This window comes from Dichomitus squalens, assembly GCF_000275845.1.
Source record: "Dichomitus squalens LYAD-421 SS1 unplaced genomic scaffold DICSQscaffold_3, whole genome shotgun sequence".
Lineage (NCBI taxonomy): Eukaryota > Fungi > Basidiomycota > Agaricomycetes > Polyporales > Polyporaceae > Dichomitus > Dichomitus squalens.
In genome coordinates this window covers 635374-656470 of record NW_006766885.1, presented here as the reverse complement: position 1 = coordinate 656470, position 21097 = coordinate 635374, and the positions used below count along the sequence as shown (strand labels likewise).

At 53.4% G+C, this 21097-nt stretch overlaps 5 protein-coding genes across 5 annotated transcripts; 3 read left to right on the top strand and 2 right to left on the bottom strand.

The window, feature by feature from the left end:
- Positions 1-63: 63 nt before the first annotated feature.
- On the bottom strand, positions 64-4254 carry DICSQDRAFT_50433 (uncharacterized protein; the record flags this gene model as incomplete). The annotated part of the gene is made up of 15 exons (XM_007361770.1): positions 64-291; positions 351-506; positions 593-806; positions 868-1041; positions 1096-1245; positions 1304-1480; positions 1538-1575; positions 1631-1663; positions 1718-1995; positions 2057-2256; positions 2313-2590; positions 2654-3311; positions 3368-3401; positions 3461-3702; positions 3767-4254. The coding sequence occupies 15 exons, from the start codon at positions 4252-4254 to the stop codon at positions 64-66; spliced, it is 3348 nt and encodes a 1115-aa protein (XP_007361832.1).
- Positions 4255-6045: 1791 nt separating this feature from the next.
- DICSQDRAFT_98815 (chitinase) lies at positions 6046-7849 on the top strand. The gene is made up of 5 exons (XM_007361769.1): positions 6046-6316; positions 6411-6498; positions 6568-6713; positions 6767-7409; positions 7471-7849. The coding sequence occupies exons 1-5, from the start codon at positions 6084-6086 to the stop codon at positions 7648-7650; spliced, it is 1290 nt and encodes a 429-aa protein (XP_007361831.1). The 5' UTR covers positions 6046-6083; the 3' UTR covers positions 7651-7849.
- Positions 7850-11640: 3791 nt separating this feature from the next.
- DICSQDRAFT_166247 (uncharacterized protein) lies at positions 11641-12087 on the bottom strand (the record flags this gene model as incomplete). Its single annotated transcript, XM_007361768.1, has 1 exon — positions 11641-12087. One exon carries the CDS (start codon positions 12085-12087, stop codon positions 11641-11643), a length of 447 nt encoding a protein of 148 aa, XP_007361830.1.
- Positions 12088-12177: 90 nt separating this feature from the next.
- DICSQDRAFT_98812 (uncharacterized protein) lies at positions 12178-16999 on the top strand. The gene is made up of 12 exons (XM_007361767.1): positions 12178-12434; positions 12512-12546; positions 12620-13012; positions 13062-13123; positions 13186-13777; positions 13838-13997; positions 14067-14362; positions 14411-14564; positions 14626-15708; positions 15777-16078; positions 16134-16645; positions 16702-16999. Exons 1-9 carry the CDS (start codon positions 12380-12382, stop codon positions 14667-14669), a joined length of 1791 nt encoding a protein of 596 aa, XP_007361829.1. The 5' UTR covers positions 12178-12379; the 3' UTR covers positions 14670-15708; positions 15777-16078; positions 16134-16645; positions 16702-16999.
- A 207-nt stretch (positions 17000-17206) lies between these two features.
- On the top strand, positions 17207-17959 carry DICSQDRAFT_124455 (60S ribosomal protein L14; the record flags this gene model as incomplete). Its single annotated transcript, XM_007361766.1, has 4 exons — positions 17207-17212; positions 17428-17470; positions 17514-17599; positions 17645-17959. 4 exons carry the CDS (start codon positions 17207-17209, stop codon positions 17957-17959), a joined length of 450 nt encoding a protein of 149 aa, XP_007361828.1.
- Between the last annotated feature and the right edge of the window lie 3138 nt (positions 17960-21097).

Here is a 21097-nt window from a genome sequence, read left to right as displayed (position 1 = left end):
AATGATGTTCCATTGTATACCCAGAAGAACAAGGACAGGTATCTCAAAAGACAATCTTCAACGCTACACCGGATTAGTTACGAACGGCTCAGGTGGCGGAGCTTCGAAGAGCCTCTCGAAAGCCTCACGCGACTCTCCGATGACACCAAATGCGTCTTGCAAAGTCCTCCCTAGATAATCAAGCTCCTGGATAACGCCCTTCATGGTGACAGCGTAGGCGAAGAATAACAGATGACGGGACCCCTTGACATCTCGGTTCCGCACCACATCCAGCTTGCGGATCGCTTGAACCTGACGGGTAACGTATCAGCTCAGTTGCCAGCGGTGCCATCAGTGTTTGAGAAGCTTACAAGGCGTTCTCGAGCGCTTTCTGCGGGTGGAAGATAGGGCGGGAGGGGAGACTTCAGTCGGAACGCAGCGGCGAGTGTGGAGAAGTACAGGATCACGTTTCCGACCATCTCACGTCGCTCTTTGTTGACTGGAATTATGAAGTCCCTCCTCACGGTCTAGATTAACATCGTTCAGCTCATGCGGGTAGTGGCAGACACTGGGGTGCTTACTGTGTGCCTGTGAGAAGGTCAGCGACGTCAACATGGAAGATAATCGTGAAGTGTCCTAGTGAAGCGTACCATTCCTCCCGAGACGTTACACAGCGCATACTGTGCAGTCTATCCAGGATAGCCTGCAAGCTGGTCAAGATGGAGCGATAGAGCGCAACGGGGAATGGTCCTTTCAAGCGCGGCTCGTGTTGAGTCTGCGACAATAAGCCTTGCAGTTCGATAAGCTTGATTTGGAGGTGCAATTCCCTTCATAACGACGTCAGCGGTTATATAGATTCAGGGGGACGAAAAGACATTAGAGACGTACATAGCCATGAAGTCTTGGATAGATTGGGAGAGAGCAGGGTTGGTATGTAGCAAGTGAGACTCCTCCGTCGGTGATTCCTCGTCCTCACGCATGATGTGTAGATGGAACTCTTCGTCCGAGAATGAATTGAAAGCCACCAGGCGGGTATAGAGCCACCCGACATTCAAACAAAACCTAGTTTTGGCCAACGTTAGGCAGTATATGCTCACCGTCGTTTGAGATACGTACTCTCCCAGGGCTCTGCTGAGCTCACGTCGAGCTTCGGCAGGCCACCAGTATCGTGAAACAATAGCAGCCCACACAACACCAAGGATCACTGATATAGCGCGTTCATATGCGATGTCAAATACTGCTACGTCCGTCTGACGGATGTTGTAGCTACGTAAAGGAGGTGTAACTTAGTATGACAGCAAACAATATCCATGCCCCGACTCACCAATATAAGCATGTCAGGTTGTATGTCAGCAAGACGCAACGTACAGAGGTTGCGTATTGCGGTTTCGCAACGATATAGTAGAAACAAGGCACTGAGTAGAAAAGACCGAAAATAGACAGAATGTAGGGATCCTCCGGAAAAGCTGACCAAGCCAAGTAGGCCGTGGTCGCGCCGAGTCTGAGCGATGTTGCGATCAAGACATGGCGTCAAGAAAGTGCAAGCGAAATCACTCACAACGTTCCAAGCACTCGAAACACGCCCATATAGTTGGTCTGATTCGCGGTAGCATGAGCGTGAAACCTGGTCATGTGGATAAGATGACCTTACGGCACCAATCGTCGGTGAAATGACAACAAAGAACTATGAAGAGAATGAGTCGATCTCATGCCGGCTTCCCGATTTTCAAAGGCTTACCGAGATCAATGCCCATTCGCCACGGTACTCTACAAATAGCGGCCGCGTCTCCTGGAAAAAAGCTGGTGCCGCAAGGATGGCGGTAGCCATGCCTACTTTGAAGGCATATTTCATGTCTTGCTGTTGTAGTCGTGCTCCGAGAGCCCAAATTGATTGTTTCACTCGGCCCATTAGCGTCAGATATTCTCGGGCTGGTGTTTGAATAGTGTTGGGAGCGTGCGGCGTGACTTTCGGGAAGGACACCGCCTTATGAGGTCGTTGCGGGACGAAGTAGGAGGCTGATTCGTTGGCAAGCTTAAGTGGGATGATACAACCGGGGAGGGGAATCAAGTAACTTACAAAAGCGTTTCTTCATACTGACCCTTTTCGCCTGACCTGTGCGGTCGCCTTGGCGGCGCAGAGAAGGGCCGAAACGGGCCTTGATTCGCCTCCACACCCCACCTCGAGCTGCACTCGCGCGTTCGATACTACAGATGCGGCTCATGGCGTCTACAAGAGAGATAAGCTCGCGTGCGTACTCTTGGAGCGTGAAGATGAAGCTGTAGCGGGGAGCATGAGGTTTGGACAATACCCACAGAGAGCGAGCGAGACATACAAATACACGAGGAAAATGGTTTCACTCTCGTCGCCCATAAGGAGTTGGTTCTCAGATGGGAAGGATGCGATCGAGGATCGGGAGTGTTCCAAGGCGACAGCTTGTCCGCTTCGGTACATGCGTAAGACAGCGTGATTAGATGTACTTTCGAAAGCGAACAAGGCTCGTTCGATGTTATCAGAGAGCTCAGCGAAGTCGGCCGGTCGCATGGCTGACTGGATATCGCGAGACTGAACGAAAGCTTCACGAAGACACTTGAATGTTGAGACGCAATGTGTCTGACAAATCGGAGTGTTAGAACTGACACTCGATCTTCCGCATATTCATTGGAAAAACTGTACCGAGAGGGCCTTGAGTGGAGGCCCTAGATCATCGAGCAGGTCTCCGAAAATGGTCGCCGCAGACTGTAGCAGAGCGATCTCCTCATTGTCCATCGAAGAAGAGTTTTGATCATGACCGACTCCCTTCCCCTTCCCGTTTCTGTTCTCCACGGGCTTCTGGTTGATGCTCGAATTCCTCAGAGTGACCTTGCCCTCCCGGTGACCTCGGATCAGCTCCTGTTGCAAAGTAATGCCACTGCGCAAACCGTTCAGATGTTGCCCAAGTCGGTTAAGACTGTCTATTGCATCCTCGTACGCCTGACCAGAGCTTCCCCCCAACTGTGCTCCTTCCCCAGATTTACCTGGTCCTCCGAACAGCCGTTCCGACTGCGCTTCGATGAGACTCTTCTTGAGAGAGGTGAAGGAGGCTTGGTGATTGGTGACGGCGCGCTGGATCCGGTCGGAACTGAAACCTCGAGGCTCTTCGAGTAGGAACGTCTGCGTGAGCAGACTTAGGAGAGTTGAGAAAGAGTCAAGAGTTTGGGTCATATTGTTCTGCAGATTCTTGGTCGCGCGTTGAGGCCAGATGAGGAGGCAGACGACGTTTGTGACGAGAGCGCCGACGAAGACAATGAAAGACACTTGAAGGAGAGTGTCAAGCCCACCTTCCTTCACGACCCTTAACGAACGTAGTATGAGCTTAAGGCTGTTATGCCAAGTCAAGAGCCATCTCACACGACAAATAAGATGATTGCGGTCATGCTACAAGCTGGTATATAGGTCAACTTCGCTGTTATGCTGCAGTCGAGACGCAATTGCATTACTCACCGGTGTTGAATGACGGCTTCGCCATCCAGACCTTCATCCATGCCACGACCGACATTCCGACGCCAATCATCAGTAGGACCAAGACGTCGGCCAGCCAATCAAGGCCACCCTGGCGCTCAAAGAACCAGTATACGCTCATGCTACTAAGGGACACGAAGGAGGCGAAGACGAGACCCATCGTGCAGAAGACATCGGCTTCTACCATGCCCCCCAAGGTCTTGGCTGGGTTGAAATATACAGCGCTGCGTTTGTACAAAGGGATAAGTATGGACTGAGAGGGTGGGGATGAATGAAACCACGACTCACACAGTGGCGACCATGTGTCCAGAAGGGGAGGAAGTGCGCTCTCCTGGATTGTCACCCGTGATATCGGCAATGAAACCCGACAGGTAGGGCGAGAAGGTGAACAAGGACGCGAGAAAATACGCAATGCAACACTTGAGGATGTTACGATGAGTTGTGGATAGCTCAGGTAATTTGAGGAACGGCCACTTTGAGGATGAACGGCCGAGGTTGCGGTCTGCATCCGTGGTGGTGGAGTTGTCTTCGTCGGAGCCTTCATCATCCAAGGTGATTGCGGACGGACTAGCGCGTCCGGATCGACCGTGTTGGTGGGTCGAAGCGTACTCGCCTTCGTGTGCACCATGGTTGCCGAAGGCCGAAGCGGGATGGTCGAAATAGGACGACGCGCCATCACTGAGTGCTCGAGGGGAACTCACGGTAGTGGAATGAAGGGTGCCTGGCGTACGAGGAGCAGAGGCAGAGACAGTACGACGCCTATCCTCATCCGCCATGAGTTGACCGAAGACGGTCCACTCACGCTCTTTGGGGCGATCATTGAGTGAGCCTCGGAAGAGGCTAGAGGCCAGCTCCTGGACGCGTGTCACGTTGGCTCCGCCCTGAGTCGCGGTGGAAGACGAGACGGTACGGCGGACGGAGGGTTTGGCATTGCTACCTGGATAGTATGGAGATGGGAATGGGCCAATGTAGGTATGAGGACGAGAGGATTGTTGGTCGCGGAGCTGTTCAGGTGAACCGACGAAATGCGAACTGTCTTCGTGGAGGTAAGTTTGTTGAGCCGGCGGAATAGGGATGGATATAGGGCTGGTCGATGACGAGCAAGATGAATCACAGGGATCGGACATGCTGGGACGCAGACTGCGCTTTAGTTCGGCGCAAATCCCTCGCACGCCGACACGCGGACGGTCTTGGTCGAGACTAGACTGCACTCGAAGAACCAAGGACAGACACAGCTGAAGTCGACTTGGGCTGTTGAGGTGAGATGGAGGCAAGCAGTCCTACTGTGTCGAGCGGACCGTCGAGAGCAGCACCGAGGCGAGGGACGTGGGGAGACGAAGCGAAGTCAGGAGAAGGTCGCCGTGCATTCGGCGGTCGGCTGGCGCAGGATGCTCCACGTCCAACATTACCGTGAACGGGCAGGATGCTTACGACAATGCTCGCTCATTCTTGTCGTGACAGCGGTCCTGCGGACATTCGCCTCCTACTTACAGGAGTATGTATCTACTCATCACAGTACAGGTGTAGTGGTGATTGGCAGCACCCGCTAGCCGATGTGCAGCTTATGTAACGTGAACAGGTGGTCTCCGATCCCGACATAGTACGCGTCCATGGTCCTTCTGTTGTCCTCGGACTCCAGCTAGTACTACACGAAAGTCGTTGGGAAAGTACTAACTTTCATAACCTGCCCTCAAAGCTTCGCGGGGTTTCCGCGCCTATGCAATGTGAGCTGGGAGCTGCCGTATAGAATCTTGCTTCATATCTAATTGTGTTCAGGACGCTGTCATGGTGTTGTTACCTTCACGCTAACCTCGGATCTCTTAGCAATCCAATATACCAACGCGACCTGCGCTATAACAAAACGATTGGCGTGGTGACTGGGCGTTTATTTCCCGAACGCTGCTCGAAGTCTCCCCGCCACCTCAAATTCTAAGCACTGTGTAGCTGTAGCGTGTAGGAGGCTGAGCGCCCTTAGCGGTAGTTTGCGAGTGAACGTGTTAAGGCCCAAATTCATCCAGATATCTCAACAGATTGAGCAAGAATCGAAAATCCGTTCCACAGATTTTGTTCATGAGGAGTTCCCCACTGATTCCCTGGCTATGTAGGTGTCCTATTAAACCACCGTCATCTCTGGCACGCATGTTTCACCTCGGTTAGGCCGGCGCTGCCAATCCCCCGTGTTTGGCTAATGTCGGAAGGGAGAGTCTGCCGAAGGTCGCCTCTGCACCTGATCGTCACGTGAACGGATGTTTGATTCGAACTACTGCTATTCGACTCCTCCGACCCACCCCCTCGCCGCTCAATCTATATACTATCCTCGTAGCAATGTCGAAACATACACGTCGCCAATCAACCGTTCACTGGCCTATGATGCGCCTAAAGAAGCCAGTGATGGCGAGGTAGCAGATAACACTTTGGTTCTGAAGACTAACTCAGGATTATTTGAATCGATAATCATGGTGCGTAGTGTGCGGTCCGCACTGAGTCGGCTGGCGCGTGTTCTACTTAAGGTGCAGCCTCCTTGCCATCCACTTCCCGCCATCCTTCTGCTTACGCTACTCTCCACCCCTACCCGATCATAGCCTGATCTGGCGATCGGTCTCTAATGATGTACCCGCTCTTTTCGTTCTCTCTCCTCATATTATCCCTTGTAGCGGGCACTACTCGCTCGCTCGCCCACCCACGCAAACCTCACGGCGCTGACCCGCACAACCATACTAATGCTTCCCGCTCGTCGTCTCTCGTTTCCGCTGCCTGGTATGCTGGATGGCACTCGGATGACTTTCCTCTCGCCAGCGTCAGCTGGAACAAGTACACTCATCTCACCTACTCCTTCGCGTCAGTAGTCTCCTCATGAGCCGACCCCTTACCCCTGTCACCACCGCAGTTCATATGCAATGATGCATCTTGCTAATATGCGCTCCCTATGTAGCGTCACCACTCCAGACGTGAACACCATCTCCCTCGACGGATCGAATCCCGATGTTCTGCCTCAGTTCGTGGAAACCGCCCACAACAACGTACGTGATGCCCTCACCACCATCCCTATGCCCTTCATCTCATGCGTTTTCCTTGCGCTCCTTCGTCAGGGTGTCAAAGCTCTGGTGTCGGTCGGCGGCTGGACTGGCTCACTTCACTACTCGACTGCCGTTGGCAGTGCCAAAAATCGCACAGCCTTCGTCAAAACCATCACCGACTTCGCCACCAAGTACAAACTTGATGGCATCGACTTCGAGTACGTCTCCGATGTGCTCTAACCAGAGCAATCCTTCTGAACTTGAACGCTAGCTGGGAGTATCCTGGCACACAGGGTATCGGTTGCAATGCTGTCAATGCTGACGATACGACCAACTTCCTCGCCTTCCTCCAGGAGCTTCGCGCCCACCCTGTTGGGAAACATCTTATCCTCACTGCTGCCACTTCTGTCTTTCCTTGGGTTGGTCCCGATGGCAACCAGCTTAGCGACGTCTCCGGTTTCGCAAAGGAGCTCGATTGGATTGCCATCATGAACTACGACGTCTGGGGTCCTTGGAGTGCAACTACCGGTCCCAACGCCCCCCTCAACGACACCTGTGCTTCTGCCGAGAACCAGCAAGGTAGTGCAGTGAGCGCCGTCGCTCAGTGGTCCGCTGCCGGTATTCCGACCCATCAAATTGTCCTTGGTGTCGCGTCTTACGGCCACTCTTTCCACGTCAACGTCAGCGATGCGATCGACGACAGCGGCTCTCTGAGACCCTATGCTCCATTCGATGCTGCGTTGCAGCCGACTGGCGACAAATGGGATGATGATGCCGGTGTAGATGAGTGTGGTAACGAGAGCGGTCCGGGCGGTAACTTTGACTTCTGGGGCCTCATCGACGCCGGATTCCTCACGCTATCGGGTGATCCTGCACCTCTGACTGCCTACAACTTTGACGTATGCAGCCAAACGGTGAGTCTGCCGCCGTATTGAGCTGCGTCATGGACCTCACCCTACTACCCCTTCGCTGCAGGCATATGTCTACCACGAGGAGTCTGAAGTCTTCGTCTCGTTTGACGATGCTCGGGCCTTCACGGCGAAGGGGCATTTTATCAAGGATACGAAGCTTCGCGGCTTCGCCATATGGGAGGCAGGCGGTGATTTCAACGACATCCTCCTTGACGCCATTCGCTCGGGGGCGGGTGCAGCTTAAAGGACTCACTTGACCACCAATCGTGATTTGACCGTCCTCGCCCGGTATCTGTAGTCACTAAAATGTGAGCTTGCATGTACGTCCTTGTGAGCGAATGTGGGGTCCATACTGGCATCTCCTGTGTCACGGAATAAAGTCGTGGTTTCTTGGTGACCTTTCTGCTTACGTGAATTCAGATTGCCCTACTCAGAGTGATGAATGTAGGATGGAAATAAGGGGAAACACAGTAGCGATTTCGCCGCGAGGCCAGACCAATCCGAGGCAGCGTTTTGGTATCGCTCTCGTATTTTCGCACCGTGCTGAACAGCGCTGTTGACCTTTGCACGCAGAGCTCGAACGGCGCTCTCCGTCCTCAAAGTCCGGGAATAGGAGTCCCACGTCGGCGTTGAGACGCCTTATCCCTCCTGTGTCTTCATGAGTTCAACGACATTGTCGTGGTCGATCGTCTTGTATTCAAGATTCTCACCTACACGTGTACAAGCTTTGCTCGTCATCAGAATCCGCCTTCCGACAGCATGGAACCACCTGGCGAGTGCTCGGCTGCGTCTCTTCGGAGGTGTGTTCTTCGCACCGCAGAAGGGGAATATTAACGTCGAAGACATGTGACTGTCCTGGGGCCGCGAGATACTGCTTCAAGCTACTCATTCCGCTGCTTACTGACTTAATTTATTGCAATGTGGTTCTACCGTGAGCATCGACCTATGTCACATAGTGTCCTATCGCACATCTATCGTAATCAGAGCCACTGTAGGAACATCACCTGGTTGTTCGTCCTATCACAAGACATTTGGAAGGTTTAATGAAACTGTGTTATATACTAATCCCATTCGTTGTGCAGGGTGCGGCTGGCGTGAGATAAAGGAGCGACGTGAAGAGACATGGTTGTCTCAACGTGGCTCAGGTCACGATATCGACACGTCTTCCTATAGCACAATGTCCCCGGTGATTGTGACTTGGCCAACCTAGCTTGGGACGAAATAATCCTGTAAGTCAAACAGGTACCCCATGTCCTCGAGAAGAGACAGCAGGAGGACAACAACACGAGGGGTATTCTGGACCTGCTAATATCAATAGTTAGCTGGCGTAGGACTTGTCCGAATACCCACGATCGGGCGGTTGAACTTGGTCATAACGCATTCTGACAGATGGCCGTGAAAGAGAGATTTCTTGCGCATCTGGTGCATATACTGCGAACTGGCCGTATCATTAGCGACATGTGAATGGGAACCAGGCCTCGAAGAAAGACAATAAAAGCATGAGACTTCGAGCCATCAGCCATGTGTATCTGCGGCCTGTGAGAGCGATTATGGGCGAAACACACCCGACGTACCATCCAGCAAGCCCGCTAGGAGGATTACTCCTCTGACTGAACGTGCAAGAATATGCGGGTATGTTAGACAGACTCTCACCTTAGCTAGGAACATTCTGCAGTTTATGAGCTTGAGTTTCGTCTATCCCCAGGTTGAACAGGCCAGGATAACGCCGATGACGAAGAATGAATGGGAAGGGTGCGGTTTACCTTGGATCCCGGACCGGGAATTCTGACTCTCTACTGCAAGATTTTCAGTAGCTATCCAGCGTGCCAAGTCATGACGAGTGCTGCCAACGCTCACACCTGCACCGTGAGAGCAAGTGTCCAAGCTGCCGACAGAACATGAAGAAGTCAACTTGCACAGCCGAGCTGTGGGTAACTTCTAGGCTAGGGCGCTCCGCAATCGGAATAAGTTGAAGCCACCATGCTTACAGAGCAGAACACAGCCACTATGAACTTGTCACAAACATTGAATAGGAAGGGGAATACAGTCCTCCCAAACAAAACGAAACACCCTCAGGTCAGTCAGAGAGCCGACCTAGATGCATGTTCAATCCGCGGCCAGGACGCCCGAAAGCTGAGGACGCCTTGAACACTTTACTCAGCAGGGTTCTCAGGACGTCAGACGACCTAATGAAGGCTCGGGCCCGCTCGCAAACGGTCACTTCGGCTGCTTACCCAACCCGAGGGTGTTCTTTTCGAGAGGGACTAGCGTATTGAAACACGCTGTGAAATCATGTACGCTGCGATATTATGTATGACGCCTATGGGGACGAAACGGTACTGTATCAAAGACAAGATGTGAGCATATGGCGAGAATGAATTAGAAGGGCGCCTCTGATAGAACGGCGGCGATCAACGCATGAGGGCAGTGTCGGAGGACGAGCATCAGCCCCACGGCTAGAACGTGGCCGGTGTCATGAAACTAATCAACGTGTGCTTCCGAAGCATCCAGAGCGGCCAGTGAGAACGCATTGGCATCGCTGGAAAGTCTTAACGGCGTAGAGCTGTGCTTCCTATGCAGCAATACGTGATGATCAGTAAAAGCTACAGATGCCTCACTGCTACGCGACACATCACTGTCTTGCACGGACCCTATACACTTAGTGGCAATGAAGAAAACACTTGTTCTGCGAAGGGCAGTGCGTTTTCGCGTTTCGCCGTCGGTGATACGGTCCGGTTGTCAAGTGCGGGAATCTGGAGATCAAACGTAAGTAGCTATAGCCTTAGGCTGACGGTGAGATCATTGAGGCCGGTGGGGGTTCGCCGTGAGTTGATGAACACCGTTGGTCGCGTGCTATTGGAATTCAATCAGGGGACATTGTGCAGTCAGACTTCAAGAGTTGGGTGGAATAGATGAGCGGACTTCACCTGAAGCAGGGTCCGCGTTTAGTAGTGATAGCTATGTAGAGTGGGGATGCAAATGCACCCGACCGTACTTATGTCTTGTCTTCCACACGGCCGACAAGGCGGCCGTGCCATATCAAGCGCGGTTGTGGCGCGTGCGCAATGTTCTACGGCGGCCGCATGATGGCATGGCGTCTCATAAATTTTAGGCATCCCTCTAATCATGACAGCGCGATCGTATCGGGCAACTTTGCCACCCGGATGTACATCGGCATAATGGATAGACTCGATGGACGGCCCATCGTAAGGCCACCAAACAGGAGTTACTTGATTTCAAAACGCACAACATCTTATCTCACTGGGACATCCCTAGAAGACTGGTGAGGTTTCTTTGTTGTGAGTACGAGCGATGGTGTTGATTCTCGTGACAGCAGATGGAGTTCCATCAGTACAAACACGCATGCATGCTGGACAAGTGCCAAGCACCCGGTTCACTGAACCATGTACGCTTGCATATATGTATATCCTCAAGGAATGACCAGGGCAACTTGGAAGCGAATGACTTACCAAAAGGGGGAAAATAGGGGAACTCGAGGTCGACGAAAGGGCATCTCGATTTGATGAGGTAGCCCGTCGTGATGGGATGCATCTACTCTTCCGACGAGATTCTGCATTCGGAGGAGTACGATGCAGCTAAGTATGTCAATGGTCCTCAAGCTCCCGCAGTATGTGTGGTGCGCGATGGTCGCATGTGTGTCCCACTGGGATCCATACACGCGTTGGTACATAGATGGGACGTCATTTTGTCGACAGACGACGAGGGCTCCTGGACGTGCCATACGATCGGCCGATGTTTGTACGTCTAAGCAGTGTCTCGGGAAGAGGCGGAAGCATATGAAGATGATGAGTACATCAAGAGGCGAGGTGTCGCTGAAAGTTGTGGTCGGAGAGGGATTGTCTCCGGACACAGGCGGCGATTATCCACTATGAAAGTGAAGAGCTGTCGAGCGCGGAAAGCCGAGGGTAACTGTAGTGGTAGGCACAAAGGGACAACCCTTTGTAGAGAGAAGACACAACCCACGGCGGGAAGTAGGTCAACAAAGTATGAGTACGATCGAACCGCGATGAGCCACCAGGCACGAAGGGTGGTAGTTGGGTATGCACGCGAAAGACCCTGGGACGTGGCGCAGGGATCACAACAATTAGTCAGAATCGGCTCTCAGAAGACCCTCGGCAGATCGCGATGGTCCGAGACTGTGGAACGCGCGCGTGGACGAGAGGACGCGTCAGGGCACAGGCGCAGAGCGTTTAGATTGAGTTTCAACCGTCGATCATCCGGCCGCACGGACTCGAAAGCAGGAGGCGACGCCGACGGGCGGCGGGACACCGGGGTGGAGACGGTGGAGGGGGATGAGGGCGGGAGGTGGGGGGATGTGTGCGTGTGCGGGTGCGGGATGGGCGGGAAAGGGAAGGATGGGAGGCGGGCGGGGGTGAATCGAAAGACGGGGATGATTGACCGGAGTGAGAGCAGGCGGGGGGTGCCAGATGGGAGACGGGCGACTGGGGCTGGGAGGCTCTGGCGGAGCCGTACGGCCGTCTCTTGTCCGGTGGGGGTTCGTGTGCGGTGGGCTGGAGGGGAAGGGGGGATGGGGGAGGGAGGGGGAGGGAGGGGGAGGGAGGGGGAGGGGGAGGAGATGATGGAGAGGCGCTGAGCAGGCGAAACGGCCAGATTGGCGCGGGGGCCGGGACAAGGCGACGCTGGGCACGTTCCGCGACATCCGAGAGAGAGTCGGTCAAACACATACAAGGCTCCCAATCATACTTAATCCCAATGCGCCTCCGCGACCCATCCCTGCCGCCGTTCTCTTCTCCCCCTTTTCCGTCGTCCCCCCCCTTCCTCCTCTTCCCGCCTTCGCCCCCGCCAGGGAGGCCAGCGCCCCGCACGCGTACTCGCACCCCGACGCCGCGCACCCGATCCCCCGGCTTTCTTGGTTCAAGTTGTTCCGCAGTTCCCCGCCCGCTCCCCGCGCCCCTCCTTTCTCTTGACTTTTCTACTCTACTATTTTTGTAATGGCCGAGGAGCGGAAACCAACTTCTTCCACCGGCCCGGTCCCCCTGCAGCGAGGTGCGTCCATGTCCTCACCTCCCTCTCTCTCCCACACATCGCTCATCCTGCGCGCATCCGTCCCCACTTCATCCCAGGCAAGGCTTGTCTGCGATGTCGCAAGCGCAAGATGGTACGCATCTCTCTTCCGCCCCCGCCCCCGCCCCCGCCGTTCCATGCCTCACCGCCCTCCCTGTCCCTTCCAGCGTTGTGACGGAGGGAAGCCCGCCTGCGCCCAGTGTGTCCGCGCCAAGAAGGCCGACGGGTGCGAGTACGACGACGGAAAAGGCAAGACAAGAACGCAGCTCATGAGAGAGCATATCGCCCGTCTCGAGATGCGCGTCAAGGAGCTCGAGAATCCCGAGCAGTCTGCTCCCTCCATGACCCTTTTCGATCCCCATGCGCTCTCACCATACTACTCCGAGTCCTCGTCGTCTTCCAGCTACGATTCTCCCGGGAAGCTCAGCTACTCCGCCTCTGCCTCACCAACCCCTTTCCCCATGGGCGAGCAGGACCCCCGCAGGAGCATGCTGAGTCCCATCAATTCGAGTGTGTCGGACGTGGACCCCAGTACATGGGAGCAACTCAACTTCGAGTCTGTGAGTCCCTGTCGTACCGTTCACTCCAACCCGTCCTCATGCATCCCAGGACTTGGCCTCCGTTTCCGCTGTCAACTCGTTCATGGAGGCACCGCCCCTTGATCACATCTTGTCAGTGCGACCACTCATCCCAGTCCCCCAATCTAATAAACTCCTTTCTCCCCGTCGTATAGGCTGGAGATCTTCCTCCCTCATCGGCATCAGTGTGGACTGGATGTTCATGTCGGTCGTCTGCGCGATTCCCTCAGCCTACCGTCCTCTGAGCAACGGCATCCCGCATTGATGAACACTGTCTTTCTATGGGCATGCTACCTCTCAAGACCAGGCTCTCTAAGCCAGTATGAACAGCTTTACTTGTCCCGCGCTACCGCGGCGCTCGGTGACGCGTTGCAGTACACATCCAAGGCAGTCGATCTCATCCAGGCCTGCTGCCTGCTGTCTGTATACTATATCTCGAACGGTCGATTGCTAGAGGGCAGCTATTATTCTGCGGCAGCATCGACGTTGGCAGTCCAGTGCCGTCTTCACCAGATCGGCTCGGAGAACGAGCTCATGATCCTCGACAACTGGGACGCCTCTTTCGAGCTACCCGCTCCGAAGGACAATATCGAGCGTGGCGAGAGGATCACGACATTCTGGCAAGTATACAACTTGGACCGGTGCTGGTCCGTGATGCTTCGGAGGCCCGCGACCCTCCCTGACAGCGATCATCCCTGGGCTTCTATCACCACTCCCTGGCCACAGCGGATTGAAGATTACGAGAACGTGAGTCACACTACGCCTTGCGGGCAGAGGACATCACCTGACGAGTCATTGTTGATACAGGGTGAGCTCGACGTCGGTGTAGGTTCGCCAACCATTCGCGCATTTTTTGTACACCAGGCGCAGTCCAATTCGCTCACCGGATTCACTACCGCTGCTCTGCGAGTGAAGGCGTCGGCGTTGTTCGAAGGCGCCAACCGGCTGTCATCGAGCTGGAGTCCTCGTGAGTGACTCGATCTCTTCCGGTCCCGCTCAAGCGTCTCCCGCTGATACCGTGGCTTCCCGGCGACAGGCTCGCTGTCATCTAGCGCCTTCTCGGAAAACTTCAGCGCGTTTGAACATAGCATCGTCCGTTTTGCAACCACCCTCCTGCCGCTTCATCAAGTAGGAGGGGCGATTCCCGAGGACAAGTATGCCTTGATCGTCATCCACAGCCTTGCGCACGCTTCCATGATTCGCCTCCATGCTCCGTTCATGCGCGATGACGGCGTCTCTCGGGAGAAATGTCTTCGTGCTGCGCGGTCGTTGATCCATGTCATCAAGCTCATCACAGATACCGACTTCGAGTTTCTTGACCCCGTCATCGGTGTACGTATCTCGTATGTCTTTCTGGTTCGAGGCTCACGAGTTTATCAGTCTTGCTGGGCTAGTGCTGCCAAGGTACTCGAGAATGAGCTTACGCGGCTGCAAACGTCTTGGCCGGACCCTCTGAACACTATGGAGGTTCGCGGAGACCTTGAATCACTGCTCTACGTGATGACAAAACTGGGTGCAAAGTTTCCCCTTGTAGGTGCGTATCAGTTCACTCCCACTGTATGGTGTACGGACGGATCTCACCTATCCTCGCGTAGCGTACCATTCAGCAAAGGTTCAAAGCTGCTTGGACGGCGAATAGAGGGATGCTTTGCATCTTCTACGACTCCTCACATGACAGGTCAAGGAGCTCACGGCTGGCTGACCTAACGAGGACGCATAACAATGCACTCACGTTCGTTTACGAGCCATTACGTTCATTTCTTTCACCTCTTCCATTCCAGCTGTTGTAACTTGGCGCTGCATAAGCCGCCATTTACGCGCTTCGAGAGCGTTTGACTTTCGAACAGGACTTACGCGCCAATGGACATTCGCCTTGGGACTATCACGGACTTACCTGAATTTTGCCGGACATTACCCCTCCTCTTTTGGACATCGCTTTCTTCACGCTCGCACCCAACTTAACGAGGACTTCAGACATATGTACTTACGTTCAGCGTCGGACCTTTGCTCGGACACCTTGCAACACTGTACTTCTAGACAATCTCGCCACGTAACCTTCGGACTTTCCACGGACTTATCACAGATTCGCATAACTTCATACACTAGCTCCTTATTGTTACCGTAGTGTACTTCGCATACGTACCACGTACGTACTACCGCTAGCCGTTTCGTTCACCTACGTCGACGCCTTAGGTTTGTAGCGCATAGTAGCTCTTGCGTCATCCATTCTTTTTAGTTTGGCTTCCGTCTTGACGACTTTGGACTTTCATCCATTGCTTTACGTTCTATTCGGACCTCTATCCTGTCGTCATCGCTGGCCCAGACGTAGCTTTGCCGGACATTCTCAGCGAAAGGGACTTTGTAGGTTGTCGGATACCAAAACATCATATTGTGTAGCGGTTCGTCTATACCTGGACTAAAAAATTTCCGTACGGACACAATGTCATTACGCGGCCACCCCTTCTAAATGTCATCCAATCACCCTCTCACCGAGCGTTGGAAGCGGGAGTTGTTGCAATCGCTCGCATCCGTCTGGCACTCTTGAAGATGACTGAGGGTAAGATACTGGCGGTAAAGTTGGTAAGGCGTGTTTCGCAGCTCTGAGCTAACGCTACTGTTGGGCGCAGTCTCGAATTATAGGGGTGTATATGGCCTCAAGAGCAGGAAAGAAGTCACAGCTAGCGAGCAAGCCAGAGATTGTCCATGTCAGCCAGTGAAAATGGATCGTTCACTGCAACTGACTCACGGTAAGATGAAGTCGTCCAGCCAGAGTCCGCAACGAGCCTTACGGGGAGAACGAAACAACTCTCACGGATCTGGAGAGACCCGCTATCCCTTGGAACCAATTAACGACAGAAGCGACCCTACGCACAACAGCGTCACTTAGTCCGACTCGAAGGTCTGGCCGGAATTGGCTGTCTTCAATCGTGGAAGGCATGGCGCGAAAGCACACCTGCAACCTCGAGCGTAGCTGAGGCGACGCCGAGCATGTGATAGGAACGGCGCCTGAGGCCATGTTCGGAGTGGATTCCCATGAAACGAGTATGTCTTAGCGCGGAGCGATCAGTGGCGGCATACAGCAAGGTGATGCCAAAAGACTCACTTTCCAAGTACACAATGTCCCCCTTTTTTGCGCTGGAGGTGGGTGGTTGTGAGGATAATCCTGACCACTCTTTTGCGACGTCGCGCCACGCAGTGAGCTTGCAGATCGCGCCCGAGTCATCACCAATGATCATTTTGAGTAGGGTGACATCTTTTCCAGCTTCTGGACCCCTCTTGACGATAATGGTTTCAGGCCCCTGGATCTCGAGGACCGCAGCAAGAAGGTTGACTGTGCGAGAAATCTTGGCAGTATCCTCCGGTTTGTTTCCCGTGGCATGCCTAATGAGAGACCCGATGGTAGAGAGGGAGTGGAGATTGAAGTGAAAAGCCGGAAAGTTGGCGACAGAGGATGCGTCTGAATAGTCGTACGAACAAGTGTCTTGGGTTCCTGTGTTATCAAGTGCTGACCACGTGCGGGACGCGATAGGGAAGGTTCGGAGGGAGGCACGAGGAATCTCACTGACATCCTTCGGCGACTGAGCATGGTCACTGATGTTAGGCAAGGTCGTGGCTGTCGTGGGTAATTGAAGTCAGTCGCTGATTCAAAGAACACTCGGTCCTACGTGCCTTGCCATGCGTCTTCTACTGCCGACTCAGTCAGACTGACAATACTCTCGTCGCTCTCGGGATTGAAAATGACGTGATTGTAAAGCGTCGAAATCGGAGTACTAGCTTCTTCAAGCGTGGAGGAGGGGAGTACAGGGCGGCCACTATCGGAGTCCCCAGGGTATATCGTCGTCGAAGCAAGCCAGCAGGTCGTGCCGGGTAGCGAGATCCGAAGATCGTATTTAGTGGGGGCTCCTACGAATAATTGATACCTCGTCCGACGTTTTGTCATCGGAGAAGACGTGTCTGGATGGCCCTGCCAGTGTGCCATGCCTTGCATTGAGACTTGAATTATCTGGTACAGTATATCATGGAGGCGTCTAGTCTGGAGATACGGTCCAGCGCTGAAAGCCACGTGGCGTGTTCCCGTTTAGGAAATGGATAGCTCCCGAGAGCACGTAATCCAACCTTTCCTCTCTGGCAGTCCCGTCCGCGACAACAACAGCGACCTCCTCAAGCAATAGTATCATGCCGGTGAGTTTCTGTTTGTTCTCAGCACGTCCTGAAGTCCCGTCTTCGTGTTTCTGCTTGAAAGAGCTCGGCAGAATGCTCGTTCTGAGGATGGATGGCCCGGGCCTGGTTCGGATGACGGAGCGTGATAGTTACTTGGGCCAGGGCTAGGGTCGTCCGAGCGTATCGATTGTGGGCATCGGGAGGTTGCGATTGCTGACGCGTCTATACGTTTATAGGCCCAACCATCGAACTTCAAGCGATTCGTCGAGGTCGGCCGAGGTATGTGAGTCCCTACTTTGTGTTCTATCTCATCTGAACTTAGCATCCGCGACGCCAGTCGTCCTCCTCAAGTCCGGCCCTCAGGAGGGTCAAATCGCCGTGATTGCAGAGATCATAGATCACACCCGAGTACGTCGACATCCATAGTTCTTTGGCCATCTCTCTGTTTCTCAGGCATGCTGCTATTGTCAGGCAATCATCGACGGGCCCACGACAGGCGTTCCCCGTCAGGCGTTCTCCTACCGCCACTTGACTCTCACCCCGTTCGTTCTAACCTCTCTCCCTCGCGGTGCCGGTACCGGCGCCATTCGAAAGCAACTCGAGAAGGAAGGGACGGTCGAGAAGTGGCAGAAGTCGAGTTGGGCGCAGAAGCGGGAGGCGATCGCGAAGCGGAGGTCGCTCAGCGACTTCGAACGTTTCGTAGTCTTAATCGCGAAGAAGGCACGGAGAGATCGGGTCCGCAAGTCCTTGGCGAAGGCATCTGCATGAGGTCGAGTGGGTCCGTCTCCCACGTCGCTGCCGTTGTCGGGTGCCGCAGCGGTATGTCAGAGGCGATAAAATCATTGGGGCGCGCTTCCTCGCAATGCAACCATATTCCTCGCGTCCATCATTCGCTCTGTTATGTACTCCCAGCATGCATCTCATGTCCCATAAGTCAAACCATGTGAACCATTGAAGTGGAGGGATTAGGGGAGGTCAGAGTGGACGATTCTGGTCGATTCTGACGACGATTCCAGTTTCGCTTCGACTCCTGAAGCACTTTCGGATTTGTTCGGAAAGCGAGCGCTTAGAGCGATTCGAGGCAGAATCGTCCCTTTTGCAAAAGCGGCTCGGGAGGAGCTTTTGCCTTGGATTCTGCTTCTGCTTCTGCTTTCGATTCTGCTCAACGCATTCATAACAGCATATGATGAGTAGATTCAAACCAGATAAGTCCATTTCGAGTACCTAAGTAGGCAGTCTATGCAATAAACTGTTCTCGAGGTTGACCTGATTGCGCATGTCAGGCATCAAAGCTGTTGTCCTCTCAGAGCCTCATACCACAACTGTTTTGCTTGTACTTTCCATTCAGTAAAAACCTGCCTCATTCCCATGAGCCATAGCCCTGCAACAAGCCCACAATTGTGATGCCCACATCAATGGGCAAACACCGCATGCACAATGTGTTCCGAGAAGGAATATGACATAATCAAACAGGTCTGCACTCGCTGCACCCATTAAAGGCCTCAACACCTGCGGAATTGCAGTCGGACTCATGCAGAATCACTGTGCATGAAGGGGGTAGGTCAAACCTGATTCCGATTCTGAGACACTTCTCTAGGTCACTTTGGACGAGAATCAATTGAGAATCGAGGCAGAATCACAGGCAGAATCGCCCACTCTGACCTTCCCTATTGCGCCATGGCACTTGACAGCAACTAGGATCAAGACAGTGTTGTTGCTATGACCCCGGTTATGACCGTTTATGTCTAGTGAGAAAGCGCTCAATTCAGGTCGATATCTGTTGATTTCCCCCGTATATACACAGTGTGAAGTGGCAGATTTGGGTGGGAGGGAACATGAAGAGAAGGAGCGGATTCTCCACACATTCCCACGACCTTCTCCACCATGTTCTCCAGGATGGGAAATGTGTGGACTATATGCTTATTGCCTCAACATTGTCATCATGTTCTCTCGTGCTTGTTGTGGAAGCCTCAAATAGTTCTAGATAAATGATAGTGAGATAGTTTCCTGTCTGATAGGCTATTGATGCCACGGCCTTAGACATGCATATATTTGTAAAGTGTGGATTGTGTCCATGTCACGATCACAAGTTGTTCGAGAAGACTACCACTCTAAGTCTACCGACCACCACTACATCCACCTACTATTGATCCCAGGCTTGCACCATGCTCGACAAGTCACTCTGGCAACCATTAGAACAAAGCAAGTGCAGATGAAAGAGTCAAGAGCAGATCTGATTGCAAAGACAACCTGGAGAACTGTCGAGCAGTGGATATGCATAGACTGGCTGCCCACGCAAGGATGCATCCAGTGTCAAGTCACAGGCCAGAAGGGTGGAGCATTCGGGTGCAGTATATTGTCGATGGTGTCAGACGACTCAATCTCGCATTGTTATGGTTCTTGACAACATCTTCCAGCTGTAGTGTCATCTAAATTGTGTTGCAACCTCATCTGGAAAAACAGCCTTTGCGAATTGATGCTAATTATCACTATTCAGATAATCTCATCTATATTAGCAAGTGTTAGCAGAGATAACATCTACATTAGAGCTACTATTCAGACGCACTTCTTCAGTAGTGCAACTAAGCACTAATTTGTATACTTGATACTAGTTAGAACTACTCTTCACTTGGAAGGTGATGCACACAACTACATCGAGGATTACATCAAAACAGCAGCAAGCGGTGGATCCCTTGGAACCTGGACCGACTTCATTAATCGGCTCAAGGCAGGCTATCGTCAACTGGCTCCAGAGAAAACGGCACAAACATCCCTCGAAGAATGGTGCTCGAAGACCCATGCTACCATTATTCAGTGTTACGACTGACTGTCGAGCGAGCAAGTGGAGACGAGCGAGGCAGGCAGGAGCACTGACGAGCTCTGATTGCAGTGAGACTGGAGCGGAGCTCAACAGGCAGGACTGGAGACAAGTTGTGTATTGAGCGAAGTATCTACAGAGCGAAATACACGATGGCTTACCTGGAGACAAGAGGTCGAAACTAGAGTCTCCAGGTAGCAAGGGATCCAGCTATATACAGGGAACGAACAATGGGCGCTAGAGAACAATAGCGTCACCATGGGTACGGAGTACAAGGGGTGTAGGACAATAGCGGACGTGGGGAAAAAGGGAGCTATTGTCCATGTGCGGACAAAGGGAAACCATAGCGAGTAGTGAACAATAAGGAAACGTACGAGGCAATAGTCCAAATCGAAAAGGAAATGTAGCGCCGTGAGGGCGGTTCGTGACAGTACCCCCCTCCAAAGGATCGTGTCCTCACGATCGAGGCTTTGAAGGAAACTTGGCGTAGAATTTCTTGACCAGCTGAGGGGCGTGCACCAGGTTTTCCGCCTGTTTCCAGCTGTTGTGCTCGTTACCCCAGCCTTTCCAGTGGACGAGGTACTGGAGTTTCTTCCATCGGCCGAAGTGTCTCGAGTCGATGACTTCGTCAACCTCGTATTCTTCCTCCCCCTCCACTTCGAGAGGGGCTGGCTCGGGTGGATGACGGCCTGGGAGATCACTGTGCTGGTGGGGTGTGAGGAGCGAGACATGGAAGACGGGGTGGGTTTGCATGTCCTTGGGGAGCACCAGCTCGTAGGCCAGTGGTGCGACCTGTTTCTTGACCACATACGGTCCAGCCAACCGATCTACGAGTTTTCGCGGCATCCCCGTGATGCGCAGATTGCGGGTGTCGAGCCAGACCTTCTGTCCAGCTACGATGGTTGGTAGCTCTCGAACGTGTTTGTCAAAGTGCTCCTTCATTTGTTCGGCCGCCAGACCCAGTGCCGCAGTTGCGTCCTCCCGTGCCTTTCGTAGTTCCTCTCGCTGTTCGTCCGCCGCTGGTACTTCCGTGTCGAGAACCGGAATGTGAAACTCCGGGTCGTATCCGTACATCAGGAAGAAGGGCG

Coding starts and splice junctions, on each gene's coding strand:
- DICSQDRAFT_98815 (XM_007361769.1), top strand. CDS start 6,084: ATGATGTACCCGCTCTTTTCGTTCTCTCTCCTCATATTATCCCTTGTA. Junction 6,499..6,567: donor TGGAAACCGCCCACAACAAC/GTACGTGATGCC, acceptor CTCCTTCGTCAG/GGTGTCAAAGCTCTGGTGTC. Junction 6,714..6,766: donor CTTGATGGCATCGACTTCGA/GTACGTCTCCGA, acceptor CTTGAACGCTAG/CTGGGAGTATCCTGGCACAC.
- DICSQDRAFT_98812 (XM_007361767.1), top strand. CDS start 12,380: ATGGCCGAGGAGCGGAAACCAACTTCTTCCACCGGCCCGGTCCCCCTG. Junction 13,998..14,066: donor GTCATCGAGCTGGAGTCCTC/GTGAGTGACTCG, acceptor TCCCGGCGACAG/GCTCGCTGTCATCTAGCGCC. Junction 14,363..14,410: donor TTCTTGACCCCGTCATCGGT/GTACGTATCTCG, acceptor CGAGTTTATCAG/TCTTGCTGGGCTAGTGCTGC.